This window comes from Rhincodon typus, chromosome 10 (genome assembly GCF_021869965.1).
Source record: "Rhincodon typus isolate 14 chromosome 10, sRhiTyp1.1, whole genome shotgun sequence".
NCBI classification, from domain to species: domain Eukaryota; kingdom Metazoa; phylum Chordata; class Chondrichthyes; order Orectolobiformes; family Rhincodontidae; genus Rhincodon; species Rhincodon typus.
Window position 1 is genome coordinate 25,342,312 of NC_063341.1, and position 13,817 is coordinate 25,356,128.

General features: G+C 40.7%; 1 protein-coding gene across 1 annotated transcript in view; it reads left to right on the top strand.

The window, feature by feature from the left end:
- hmcn1 (hemicentin 1) overlaps window positions 1-13,817 on the top strand; it is a 578,667-nt gene that overhangs the window by 515,749 nt on the left and 49,101 nt on the right. The window contains exons 88-91 of the mRNA XM_048602072.1: window positions 329-499; window positions 5,214-5,384; window positions 8,940-9,110; window positions 12,655-12,825. Coding sequence (XP_048458029.1) covers window positions 329-499; window positions 5,214-5,384; window positions 8,940-9,110; window positions 12,655-12,825 — 684 coding nt within the window. The remainder of the gene's footprint in view (window positions 1-328; window positions 500-5,213; window positions 5,385-8,939; window positions 9,111-12,654; window positions 12,826-13,817) is intronic.

Below are 13,817 nucleotides of genomic sequence, written 5' to 3' on the forward strand. Positions count from 1 at the left end.
TCTACACCTTGTTATCTCAGATTCTCCAGCATCTGCAGTTCCTACTATCTCTAGGATTATATTTTGGTATGTGTCAATACTTTGGGGAGAACCAAGTAACACATCAGAGATTAGAAATTAATTTCAATTACTGCCTTTCCTGCTTTATGGAACTATTTACTTTAGAGAATTCCTTAATTCAGGTTTTTATAGCATCAGTTATGATCTCCAGAAAACATTGCTGGCACATGGAGACTTTTTTTTTGTTTTGATGAAATGTTGCTAAAAGAATAGATTAATATTAAATTACTGAAAAGTGTTGTTTGAGCAAATATTCTTTTGCCTTCAGTGGATGGCAGTTGGTCAGAGTGGGGCCAGTGGGAGGAATGTTCTCGTACCTGTGGCCAGGGCAACAGGACAAGGACCAGGACGTGTACTAATCCACCGGTGCAATATGGAGGCAAACGGTGTGATGGCAAAGCTGTGGAGGCTATCATGTGTAATATCCGGCCTTGTCCAGGTATCTGAGACAATTTAACAGTTCAATCTGTACACTCATTCGCTGTAACTCTCTCCTAAACAAAGGCTTCTAATATTAGTCATTGTTTGAAATTCCTTATCAAAGAGAAATCGTGATAAAGCCATTAAATGCTTCTTTTAGGATTCCTGAAAACATTCCACAAGTTGTATTGAGTTGTATTACAGTTTCTTTGTACCTCCTTTTGCCCCCTCACATGAGAGAACAAAATAAACAATTTGTTTAAATGTTCTCACGTACATGGGACCAGGTTACTTCCCGCACCTAGACAAGGATAATTTGGGTCATCTGCTAGATTTCCAAACCATGCCTCCTATCCCACAATTCCTACTTGCTCAAGAATGAACATTTGCCATGAGTCACCTTTCCCCATTACCTCAACAACATTGATCCTCACCCACTGGCAATGATATCATTCCTGTTGATTTTGTGCGAGAATCGAGGATATGCAAGTGATGACAAGGAGTTAAATCTTCGAGGTAACATATTTCAGTGTTTGGGAAAGAGGGGGTGGGGAAGATGTTCACTACCCCCTGATCTTCCTCAGAGTTTAATGAGCTTCTTGTTACCATTTCTCTAATGCATCTGTAAATGAAATAAGCAATGACAACAAGCTAGCTACAACAATTACTATCAACTAATGCAGCATCCAAATCAACATGAATGTTAACACCCACCCAAACTGATAGAATCTGAAGCAAAAAACACAAATTGTTTCAATGTTTAAATGTTTCAGTGCTCCTAACAAAAGCACAAACCTGCAAGAAACCTTAATGTATCAGAGCATCCCTCCCATAATTGTAGCCAAACTGTGCTTATAAAACTATATGTATGCATACGTACATTCCTAAGAATTTCTACTACTTTTGCAGTCACTGGTTTTGCATTCTTAAGTTTGTACTCTGTTCCTTGCTGCCACACTCTGGTTATTGTGACCCAAATTATTGTGCTGTTCTATTATCTCATTTTTTCATTCTGATTTGCCACATCTCCCTTCTTTTAATCCTCTTCCTCCATTATTTAGTTTAAAGCCCTCTCTCCCATTCCAGTTGTACAAATTGCCAGAATATTGTTCCTAGCATGTTTAAAATGAAGATCATTAAAACAGTACTACTTCCATATTTCCAAGTACTGGGTGCCAGGTCCCTATGCATCAAAACCCATTTCTCCTACACCAGTTTTTGAGACATGCATTCATCTGTTTCATCATATTTACTCTATGCCAATTTATTCATGCTTTGGGTGATAATCCAAAATTTATTAGCTTTGAGATTCTGCTTTTCAATTCACCCCTTAGCCGCTCATAATCCTAAACAGAACCCTTTTCAGAGACCTATCTACATCGTTGGTATCCATGTGCGCTATAATAGCTGGATCCTCACTTTCCCACTTCATGTTTCTCTCTAGTACAAGAGCAGATATCCTGAACTCTGGCATCAAATAGGCAATAAACCTTCTGTTCACTTTAGAGAACTGTACTATCCTCCTGACTATATTGACCCGTACTGCCACAACGTTTCTATTTAATGCCCCCACTTGAAGGTCTTCCTGTACCACATTGCCATAGTCAGTTTGCTCATCCACACGGCAGTCCCTATGCTCGTTCTTATAAGTTGCAAGAATCTGAAACTTGTTGGACAATTACAAGGACTGAGCAACCTCCACTTCTACCTCCTCAACCGCCTTGCCTATCTCACTTACAGTAACATCCTCCTCTCCTAACTAGTGACCAAATCACAAAATCCTATTTTAGGGCATTTGGCTGCCTTCTGGAGCAAATGTCCAAGTAACTTTACCCCTGTCCCGGCCTAATAGATTGCAGTTTCTATAGTTTGGCCCACAACTCCTTGACTGAGCCAAAGCTCTTTGGGCCACAAACACTATAGATGTGTTTGCCGCGGATCACACTGGCATGTAATAGCCCCCATATACTACAGCTGCAAAACATCACCTACCTTGCCATCTTCATTGTATGGTAATTACTTTATTCTTATTAGTTAATTAGATTAATAAACCCACTGCTTCATGTAAACGAACAAGCAATAAAACCTTATGAATAAATTATCCACATTTTGAATAGTTCTTATTACTTCAAATAACTTTGTACTTGTAAGATTTAAAACTTGCTGGTTTACATGAGAAGAAAATGAGAAAATGCTCAGAAACCAATCAATCATTTACCTTCGCTGTTACGTCACATTTCAATTTTCTTTGAAATGCTCTGAGCCAACAGAATTACCTCCTTAGCCCTTCAAATTATTGCCACTTCCTCTCGGTTGACTTGAGAAAGGATGTACTGCCACTAGAGGGGGTGCAAAGGAGGTTCACTAGGTTGATTCCGGAGTTGAGGGGGTTGGCTTATGAGGAGAGACTGAGTAGATTGGGATTATATTCATTGGAATTCAGAAGATTGAGTGGGGATCTTAGAAACATATAAAATTATGAAGGGAATAGATAAGATAGAAGTAGAGAGGATGTTTCCACTGGCAGGTGAAGCTAGGACAAGAGGGCGTAGCCTCAAGATTAGAGGGAGCAGATTTAGGACTGAACTGAGAAGGAATTTCTTCACCCAGAGGGTTGTTAATCTATGGAATTCCTTGCCCAGTGAAGTAGTTGATGCTACTTCAGTAAATGTTTTTAAAAAAAAGGTAGTTTTTTTTGAACAATAAAGGAATTAAGGGATACGGTGAGAACGCAGGTAAGTGGATCTGAGTCCACGAAAGGATCAGCCATGATCTTATTGAATGGTGGAGCAGGCTTGAAGGGCCAGACGGCATACTCCTGCTCCTAGTTCTTATGTTCTTATGTTCTTATCTCTGGGAAACAACTATAGGCTGAAGAGAATAGAAAAAGAGGACCTTCTTTCACCCCCTTTATAAAGTTCCCATGTGAACAGAATTCCCAACAACACACTTGATCTACATCTCAATTAGGAATAGTCACCCCTCCTTAACTTCTCTCCTTACTCGATTATAGACAAATACATTGCTGTTAAAACAAGAAGCAATTTAATAACCTAATTAATCATCGCTCATCTACCATAATACCATAAGAAATAAGAACAAGAGTAGGCCACTCAGCCCTTCCGGTCTGCTCTGCCATTCAATCGGATCATGGCTGATCCGAGATTCCTCGCATCCACTTTACTGTACTTTCCCCTTAACTCTTAGTTCCCCTGCTGTTCAAGAATCTATTTATCTAATCCTTAAATATACATAAAACTTTGCTTCATAGCTCTTTGTGGCAAGGAGTTCCATACTCAATCTTCGGAGGGAAGAAATTTCTCCTCTTCTCAGTCTTAAATTGGCACCCCTTTATTCTGAGACTAAGCCCTCTGGTCCTAAACTCTGCCATGAGGGGAAACATCCTCTCAGTATTTACCCTGTCAACCCCTTAAGAATCCTATATATTTTAATGAGATCACCTCTCTCTCTTCTTAATTCCAGTGAGTTGAGTCCCAACCTATTTTACTCTTGCTCATAAGACAATCCCTTCATACCAGAGATCATCCTGGTTAACCTTCTTTGCCTTCAATGAAATTATAAATTTTCTTAAATAAGGAAACCAGAACTGCTCAGAACACTCCACATGTGATCTCACCAGGACCTTATACTGTTGCACTAAGACTTCCCAACTCCAACATTCCATTAGCCTCCCTGATTACCTACTGCACCTGTTTGGTACCTTTTTGTGTTTTGTGCACAAGTACACCCAAATCCCTTTTGTGGTGCAGCTTTCTACAGTTTCTCACCATTTAAATTATATTCTGTTCTTTTGTTCTCACTTCCAAAATGAACAATTCACATTTACCCATTTTATAATTCATTTGCCAACTTTTTGCCCACTTACTTGACCTACCAATATCTCCCTGCAAGCTGTTTATATCCATCTCACAATCTGCCTTTCAACCTGTTTTAGTGTTGTCTGCGAATTTGGCTATAGTACATTCACATCCTACCTCCATGCATTTATATATATTGTAAACAGTTGCAGTCCCAGCACTGGTCACAGGTCACCAATCTGAAAATGAAACTCCAATTCCCACTCGCTGTGTCTTGCCCATGAGCCAGTTCTCTGTCCATGCCAATATACTACCTCCAACACTGTGCACTGTTTGTTACCTTATGACTTAACCTTTTGTGAGCTACCTTGTCAAATGCCTTATGGAAGTCCAAATACAACACGCCTACTGGTTTCCCTTTTCCAACTTTGATTGAGACTTCCTCAAAAACCCTAATAAATTAGAGATATGATTGCCCTTTCATGAAACCATGCTGACTCTGCTTGATGAGTAAGTGAAAGCAAAAAAAAGATGCATATTGTCTGTCTTTTTACATGGTACAGATTTGTTTGTAGTTTGTGCACTTCAGTTTCACAAGAGAGGAACGAAGAAAGTAAATCATTTTTCCGTCTGTGGCAAGTCATTCAGGAAATACCCTACAGTCTCCCATCATCTGTGCTCCTCTAATTTTCCAGGAATTTTCCTGCTACAATTCTATCCTTTTAACAAGCCTAAACTTTCTTTTTGCCAATGTGAACCTGTGTCCTTTTGTCTTGTTTTCATTCGATGAAGTAATGTTTAGAAATTTGCCTTTTTCAAACGTACTTACTGTTTTAAGCTTTTTGATAAGTCTGCCTCCTCTTATGTTTCTATATACTGAAATATTCCTATACCATTTTATTAATTTCTTGCCAGTTGTTGGTGGCTGGAGTTCCTGGTTGCCATGGGGACCATGCAGCGAGACCTGCGGTAAAGGGACTCAAATGAGACTCAGACTTTGCAACAATCCTCCTCCGTCATTTGATGGAGCTCACTGCGAAGGGCAAGATGCACAGACACGCGTTTGTAAAAACAGGCTCTGCCCAGGTAAGCAATCAGAAAGTATGGGCTGAAGTTTCACCACGGCGGTGGGAAATGGGAACTGGTTCTCTTTTTGTGTCCAAGAGTTGCCTCTGCTATGAAACTGATAGAAGTTCAGATTTTCAGGAGGGTGAACCATTAATTGATATGGAGAATATAAAATTAATCTTGGTGGAGGCAGATATGGGCGTGGATTTCAGGCACCTAAAGCAGCCGTTATTGAGGCTGTGTGTTGTCCTGAAGGATAGAGTTGTGCCAAATCTTCTACTGCACCGTGGAGAATCTAGATATCACAGGAAAGCTGGAAGCCTGGCACTCATGAAGGAGAGGAGTACTCTTACAGGAGGTTGGCAGGAAGCTGCCATCTCATTGTGCAGTAGGGATACCTCTTTGTTCAGTGTTATCTCCTTGTATCTTCACCTTCCTCCAATGAGCTGTCCCTCTTCAAGATCTCACCATTCCCAGGAGCCACATCTCTCCAGACGGCCATTTTATAGACCATGCAGCAGACCATCACAATAAACAAGGCCTATGCAGGAGGATTTTGCAGGTCCTCATGGCCTGGTCCAGACACTATATCTGGTATCATTAAAATCTGCTAAGTCCAGGCTCAGTGAAGGGGACTTCTGCTAGCTGGGTGATGGATTAATGTGCACTGCCTGTAAGATCCTGCAATGGCCAAAACTGGCAAGAATGCAGATGTCTGTGACCATCTGCTTTAGTATCGCATCCTCATTCAGATACAGGTAGTTTCAAAATTTCAATTTGTCCTTCCTATTTGATGTAAAGTATGTAAAAATGGGTCAACAGCTGCATTATATTAAACAGAGTGATGGCCATATGTAACCTAACCATATACACATCATCTCTATGAGATAAATACTTAGCTGAATGCTAGGAATAAAGATAGGAGTATTCTTAATTTATTGATTGACTTATTGTCACAAAAATACAGTGAAAAGCTTTGTTTACAAGCAGTACAGGCAGATCACAGCAAGCAAAGGATGTACAGATCAAAAAGACTTAGAGGCATTCAGGTTACACTATTTGAGGCTAGAGTCCATTCAACAGTCTGTTTATGGCTGTTGTGTGTGTTCAGGCTTCTGTATCTTCTACCTGACAGAAGAGGTTGTAGAAGATCATTCCCAGGGTGCAATGGCTCTTTGATGATGTTCGCCGCCTTTCCACAGTAGAGAGCCATGTAAATAGAGGCCATGGATGGAAGGTTGGCTTCTGTGATGGTCTGGGCTGTGCACACCACTTTCTGTAGCTTCTTACGGTCCTGGGCAGAGCAGTTGCCATACCAGGCTGTTATGCAACCGGACAGTGTGTTTTCAATGGTGTATCTGTAGAAGTTGGTGAGGGACATTATGGACATGCCAAATTTCCTGAGCCACCTGAGGAAGAGGCATTGTTGTGCCTTCTTGATGCCACATTTACGTAGGGAGTCCAGGACAGGTCGTCAGTTATTGTCACTCCTAGGAACTTGATGCTCTTCATTCTCTCAACCTTAGTTCCGTTGATGTAGATGGGGGCATGTTCTCCTCCCTTTTTTCTGAACTCGATGATATGTTCTTTAGTTTTGACGCCGTTGAGAGACAGATTGTTTCCGTAGCACCATGTCACCAAGCCCTCTATCTCCCTTCTGTAGTTTGACTCATCGTTATTAGATATCCATCCCACTACGGTGGTGTTGTCAGTGAACTTGTAGATGGCATTTGTTGGAATTTGGCAACACAGTCGTGGGTGTACAGTAGAGGACTGAGGACACATCTTTGGGGGGCTCCAGTGTTGAGTGTTATTGTGGAGGAGGTGCAGTTACCTATCCTCACTGATTGCAGCCTATGGGTCAGAAAACTGACCACCCAGTTGCAGAGGGCAGAGCCAAGACCAAGGTCTCGCAGTTTTGACATCAGTCTGGAGGGCATAATGGTGTTGAAGGCAGAGCTGTAGTCAACGAGCAGGAGTCTGACGTAGGTGTCTTTGTTGTCCACATATTTCAGGAGTGAGCGCAGGGCTAGGGATATGGCATCCTCTGTGGACCTGTTATGTTGGTAGGCAAACTGTAGGGGTTTGAGTCAGGTTGGGAGACCAGAGTTGATATGGGCCATGGCTAGCCTGTCAAAGCACTCATGATTATTGAAGTGGAGGTGGTGGTATTGGACTGGGGTGGACAAGGTCAGAAATCACATGACACCAGGTTCTAGTCCAACAGGTTTATTTGAAAACACAAGCTTTCACAGCCTCAGTCCTCCTTCAGGTGTTAGTGAGAGAGGTAGTATCAGACACAGAACGTATAAGTAAAAGATCAAAGGTTCACACCATTGATGAGGATGAACAAACCTAAGATGCTGTTAAATCTTTAATCAGTTAGAAGGTTTTAATTGATTAATATGTATATGTAAATCCCTGAATTCCGTTCAAGTCATGGTCCTGAAAGAACTAAAAGTTTTATCAGTGTGAAGAGGTGACATTTTAGGTCAGACGATGCACATTAGGTGTGAGGCCTTGTTTAGAATCTGTTTGTGTTTTAGTGGGCGGCAGTCATTAAGGCACAGTGCACGTGTTTTCTTGGGTACAGAGAGATGGTGGTCTTCTTGAAACAGATGGGGACTTCAGCTTGTAGGAGGGGGGAGGTTGAAGAGGTCAGTGAATACCTCCGCCAGTTGATCCATGCAGGATCTGAGTGTTCGGCCAGGGACACTGTCCGGGCCCATCGCTTTCCTTGGGTTGACTCCCAGGAAGACTGATCTGACTTCTGAAGCAGTGACAGAGGGAACAGATGCATCCAAGGCTGTCAGGGCAGGCATTGCTACGCTGGTGGTATTCTGCTCAAACCAAGCATAAAAAGCATTGAGCGGGTCAGGGAGGGATATGTCATTGTCCGCTAACTTTCACTGTTTCATTTTGTATCCTGTAATGTCATTTCGGCCTTGCTATAGACAGCGGGAGACGACCTCTGAGTTTGCAGATATATGATCAAGTTGCACTTGAGACTTGAATACATACTCTAGACAAATACTCTATGCAGTATGGAGTAAGTGCTGCACTGACGGAAGCAAGTGTCAGAGAAGTGTTAGAGATTCAAAATGGAAAACAACAGGGAGTTTTCCTGGCGCCCTGATCAAAGTCCTCCCACTCACTACAATAAGAAAATCGTTCATTTATCATTGATAAGACATTGCCAAGTGTAAATTACCATAGCTATATAGCAGCAGTTACAATGACTACAAAAGTGATTCTGCAAAATCTACAAAATAGTGGTTTTGTATAGGGCACGGAAAGTTTATATAAATACATCTTTTTGCTTTCTGAATCCCAATCTAAAGAGAATTGAAGTACATAACTTCTTGAAATCCACTAGAAAGGCAGTCATTGTTCACAGCATATAGCCCATGGCATTAACAAGTTTAAGAAGTATAAGACGAATTCGACTGAATTCTTATCCTATTAGATGAGTGAAGAGCCCCTGCTCATGAGTATTTTGAGTATCATGAGTGCATTTTAAGCTAACAAACTACATCTCTAATTGTCTCATTATCTGGTATTTCACTGTTTTAGTGGATGGAAAGTGGACATCATGGGTCAGTTGGACAGCATGTAGTGTATCCTGTGGAGGAGGCACTCGCCAAAGGGCCAGAAGATGTTCAGATCCAGTGCCACAATATGGGGGGCACTACTGTGAAGGCAATGATGTACAAATTGACTTCTGCAACAGTGATCCATGTCCAAGTGAGTATAAAAAGATGACTACAAATCTTCATGAACTGCTAACTGGATGCTTTTCAACTGGTCTGTGCAACCAAAACCAGAAGTTCTGAAGTTTTGTCGTCTCCATGCTAACAGAGTGAAGAGGGATATTTTGCAGCTGAAGCATTTTGCCTGGGAGGAATAACAGTTGGTGTGGTTCATATAAAAACTGCCAACATGGGTAGGAATTAGGTTCTGATGGATCAGTTTGAGTTACTAGTTTAAAATGTAAATGCAAAACTTCAGATAATTACAGAATTGTTACCTATGCACATGAGAAGGAGCAGAGGCAAGATTAGATGTATATATGGATAGTGATGTCAGAGGCAGGAACTTGATTCATGGGACATTACCACCAGGACTAGGGAAAGAGGAGTGAACTGCACTGTTGGAATGGGATTGAATAACTTCTTCAATAGTGTTTTCCAAGCTTTTGTCCAATGTGACCTGAATCCAAGGCTTTAAAATTGTTGTGACTCCCTTGGTGAAAACTGGTCGTAATTGTTGGCGGGGTGGGGGGTGCCTATTAGAGCAGGAGTACAGCTGTTATAGCTGTCAGAGCTCTGTTGTGGCCTTAAAATATCAGCTCGTGACTCCACTTGGGGTCCCAACTTCCAATTTAGGAAGCCTTGTCTTAAGTGATGAAAAATGCTCATAGCAGCATGGTGGCACATGGTTAGCGCTGCTGCCTCACAGGCACGAGGGACCCAGGTTCTATTTCAGCCTTGGGTAAGTGTGTGGAATTTGCATGTTCTCCTGTGTCTGTGTGGGTTTCCACCAGGTGCTCTAGTTTCCTCCCATAGTCCAAAGATGTCCAGGTTAGGTGGATTGGCCATACTCAATTGTCTGTAGTTTCCAGGGACGTGTAGACTAGGTGGATTAGCTATGGTATATGAGGGGTTTTGGGGATCAGATGGGGGCCTAGGTCTAGGTGGATGTTCTTCAAGGGTTAGTGTAGACTCGATGGGTCGAATGGTCTTGTTCCACACTGTAGGTATTCTGTGAGTCTATGATTCTCTACTGACATCCATTAACTGACCAAACCATTGCAGTCTATATATGATTTGAATAAAACTTGGAAATTAAAATTAAATCATTCAATAGATCAATAGATGATACAATAGAAATTAAATCAGAATCTTGTAGAAACACATTGATGGACTACCTGCACCCAAAAGGACAAATTAATATCTTGAAACATTAAATAAGTTGTTAAGACCACAATCTTCTGAAATGTGAACGTGCCTTTTGTCTGTTTGGATGCTGAATCTCATCTGTAAGATTGACTTTAAATGGTGTTAATCTCCAATCTAGTGCTTAATAGGCAATAATGATAGTAATATTGTTCTGTATTGAAACATTCCACATTTGTAGCTAACTAAACTCCAGCAGCACCACAATGCAAATTTAAGAATCTTTCAATATTACCGACTGGTGTCTAAACTCTTTGAATTTAGGAAAGTGGGTTATGTTTCTCTGGAAGAGGCAGTACCTACATCACACTGGGCAAGTTCAAAGTGATGGCTCAGTTTACTGTTTTTGAACTATTAAGGAGGGGGGTCCCTGGACCTAAAACGTTGTACGAACGTGTTTCCCAACCCAGGACAAAGATTCAGGAGGCAGGCAAGACTCAGGCAAGTGGAAGATGTTTATTCAAGCAGAAACCAATTTATGCAGGGAGAGGGCCAAAAGGATCTTCCTTGAATCTGGCTTTGGAAGATAGATCAATGACACACCTTCTGCTTTGACAAAGAAATACAGCATTTTTATACATTTTGTGTAATCAAATACAGTAATCAAATACAACGTAGCTACTGTCCTTCCCCTTAATCCAAACACCCAATCAATGATTGCCCCAGGACAGCCCCAGGTTCCCAAGGTCTTATGGTATGAGCTAGACATTATAATCACTAGGCCTTGGGATCTTTCAATTGCATCCTATTCATTCACATTCCAAAAGTTTAATGGCTATACTCCTTCGGGTCTTTCACAGACTTGGTTATCTGTAAAGACAGCTCAAATTCTATTACCCATATTTTGGTGCTGTCTTTTATCATAGTCTGTGACTCCTTTTATTTTCCCACTGTCCCAATTACATAATGTAAAAATAAACAGTCAGTTAGTTTTAACTAATTGCTATAAGGTTAACTTCTGTGAAGTCAGTTAGTTTTAACTAATTGCTATAAGGTTAACTTCTGTTATAAAGTTAATTAAAGTGTAACGTTATACAACTACAGTCAGCATTTTCTAATTTATGAGTTGTGATCAATCTCTCTTGTTCAGGGCATAAGAGAAGGCATCTCCTAAGGATTGTTAATCTTCACATCTAAGCTTAAATGTTTCTTTTAAGGCTTGTATTATATCCTGGTTATGTATTGAAACCAACTTCTGTGATTAGAGCATTTTTAGCTAGAAATTATTTAATATTGCTGCTAGCTTCAAAGAGGCAACTATTCACTACAAAATAACTTTAGCTGTTATCCTTGCAGCTGCTTAAGGACCTGATCTAGCATCTGACGTTATTCATTTACTGGGACAATCATCCTTTCATTAAAAAAGCTGGAATTGGTCATTTATCTGTCCTAAAGCATCCTTTTATCAGAACGGTCTCAGATGAGAACATACAGCATTCTTTTACTGACTTTCTAGCAGTTCTGTTCATAGGTACCATTGTATTTCACTGTGTGAGCAGGCTTCTTAGTTTTGCTTAGCTTCTGTCTGCCATCTTGTAAACAAGCATGGGCTGCTTAGTGTGTTCAGGTACAAGTCACCTTCCAAATATTAACTCTGCTTTCTGTCTGCAGAAGCTGCCAGACCTGCTGAGTTTTTTTTCCAGCAATTTCTGCTTTTGCACCTTTATAAATAATGTACATTGACTTTAGCTCCAGTAGCAAAGCCGAGTTATCAATTATTTTATCCTTCATTCACAAATGTACGAGATAAATTCAAATCAAGGAGTAATTCAACTCTTTTAAACCACCTCATCCAGAAAAGGAGTCATCACATCATTTATTTATCTATCAAATTAGTCTGATGTTTTCATTTTCATTCTCTAACATGAAAAATGAATTGCAGTTGTTGATAAATTGATACATGAAGAAATCTTCCTGATGTTTATCCACCTCTGGATTTTTTGACTATTTCACAGAAAGGATTTGAAATAGTATATGCATGGGAGTTTTTTTTTAATGAATTGATATAATAATTAGATAATATGTTAACAAAATAAATCAAAGCACAAATAGATCTGTGCAATGATTTTATTGATTGGTGGAGCAAGCTTGAGGGGCCGAATCACCTACTTCTGCATCTAATTAATAATTTCATAGATAAAAGTGTACTTGCCTGACAGCTGTAAAGGCCAAGTAATTGATGAACTCCTCATACATGTATGATGAAGAGTCGGTGGTCTTGGGTGCTCAGCAACACATCTTGTTTGCTCTATTTGTGTATCTGTTTGTATATCTATGTTGTAGCTGACAAATTAAAACATAGCTAATAGTGCTAAAATTGATAACTCTTTTAGTCCATGGTAATTGGGGTCCATGGAGCAGCTGGGGAACCTGCAGCCGAACATGCAACGGAGGGCAAATGCGACGATATCGTACCTGTGACAATCCCCGGCCAACAAGTGGGGGAAGGTCTTGTGCCGGAGCTGACACTCAGGTTCAACGGTGCAGTATGGACATTTGCCCGGGTTAGTTGTTTGATTTTTACATTTTGGAGCATTGTGACACAATGACACAAAGGTCTTTCAAGTAACAGTTACTAAATGGCAGACTGATCAGAAGTGTAGTGATCAACATATGTGTTTGTTAGTTTGTTCACATGTACCAGGATTCCCAAACAGTAGGTTGCAGCTCCCAGTGAAATCGCAAGACAGGATTTTGTGATTGTGACCCAACGCAACAGTGGCAGCTGCGGAGCTCAGACTGAGACTTGGCAGCTGCAACACTCTGTTTAAATGTTATGTTGGCGGGGACAGGTTGGGATTTCTGTCAGTAGGCGTGGCTTAACTGTCTGTTCTCTGACACCCAATTCACAACATCCACAAAGGCAGATCTTCACTTTCTTTAGTGCAAATCAAGTAAGTTTTAAGTCTCAAACACTTGGTCAACCAGCCATCACTCTCCTTGCTCAACAACTCTCACCCTGGCTCAACAACAGTCCTGCCCATTCAACAACTTTTCCCTCTCCTCTCTCAACAATAACTCTGTAATCCTTCAGTTTCTCTCCACCCATCTTAGTCTCTCACTTTTCACCATAGAGTCATAAAGCCTGAAGCATTAGAGTTGAGTCATATTTGGAAAAAATTTGAAAAGCATTGGCAGAGACATTCTCAGATACATTTTATAACCATGAACAAATATAAAACAATTCTAGCAAAACATCTCAAAACTTACAAGTCAAAGAAACCAGCCTTTCTAAAATTCTTCCTTTTTGCAAAAACATTGTGTCACTTGTACAGATACAGCTCAGATATATTGAGACAAGTATCTCAATATCCAAGTAGCAGTATTGGCTTAAAGTACATGTTAAAGCAGTTGGCAACACAGCTGGTTACTGCACAAACCTGAATGCCCTGGTCGACCCATTGTCTCCGCCTGCTCCTGCCCCACCGAACTGATCTCCAACTATCTAGACTCCATTTTCTCCCCCTTGGTCCAGGAACTCCCTACCTATGTCCGT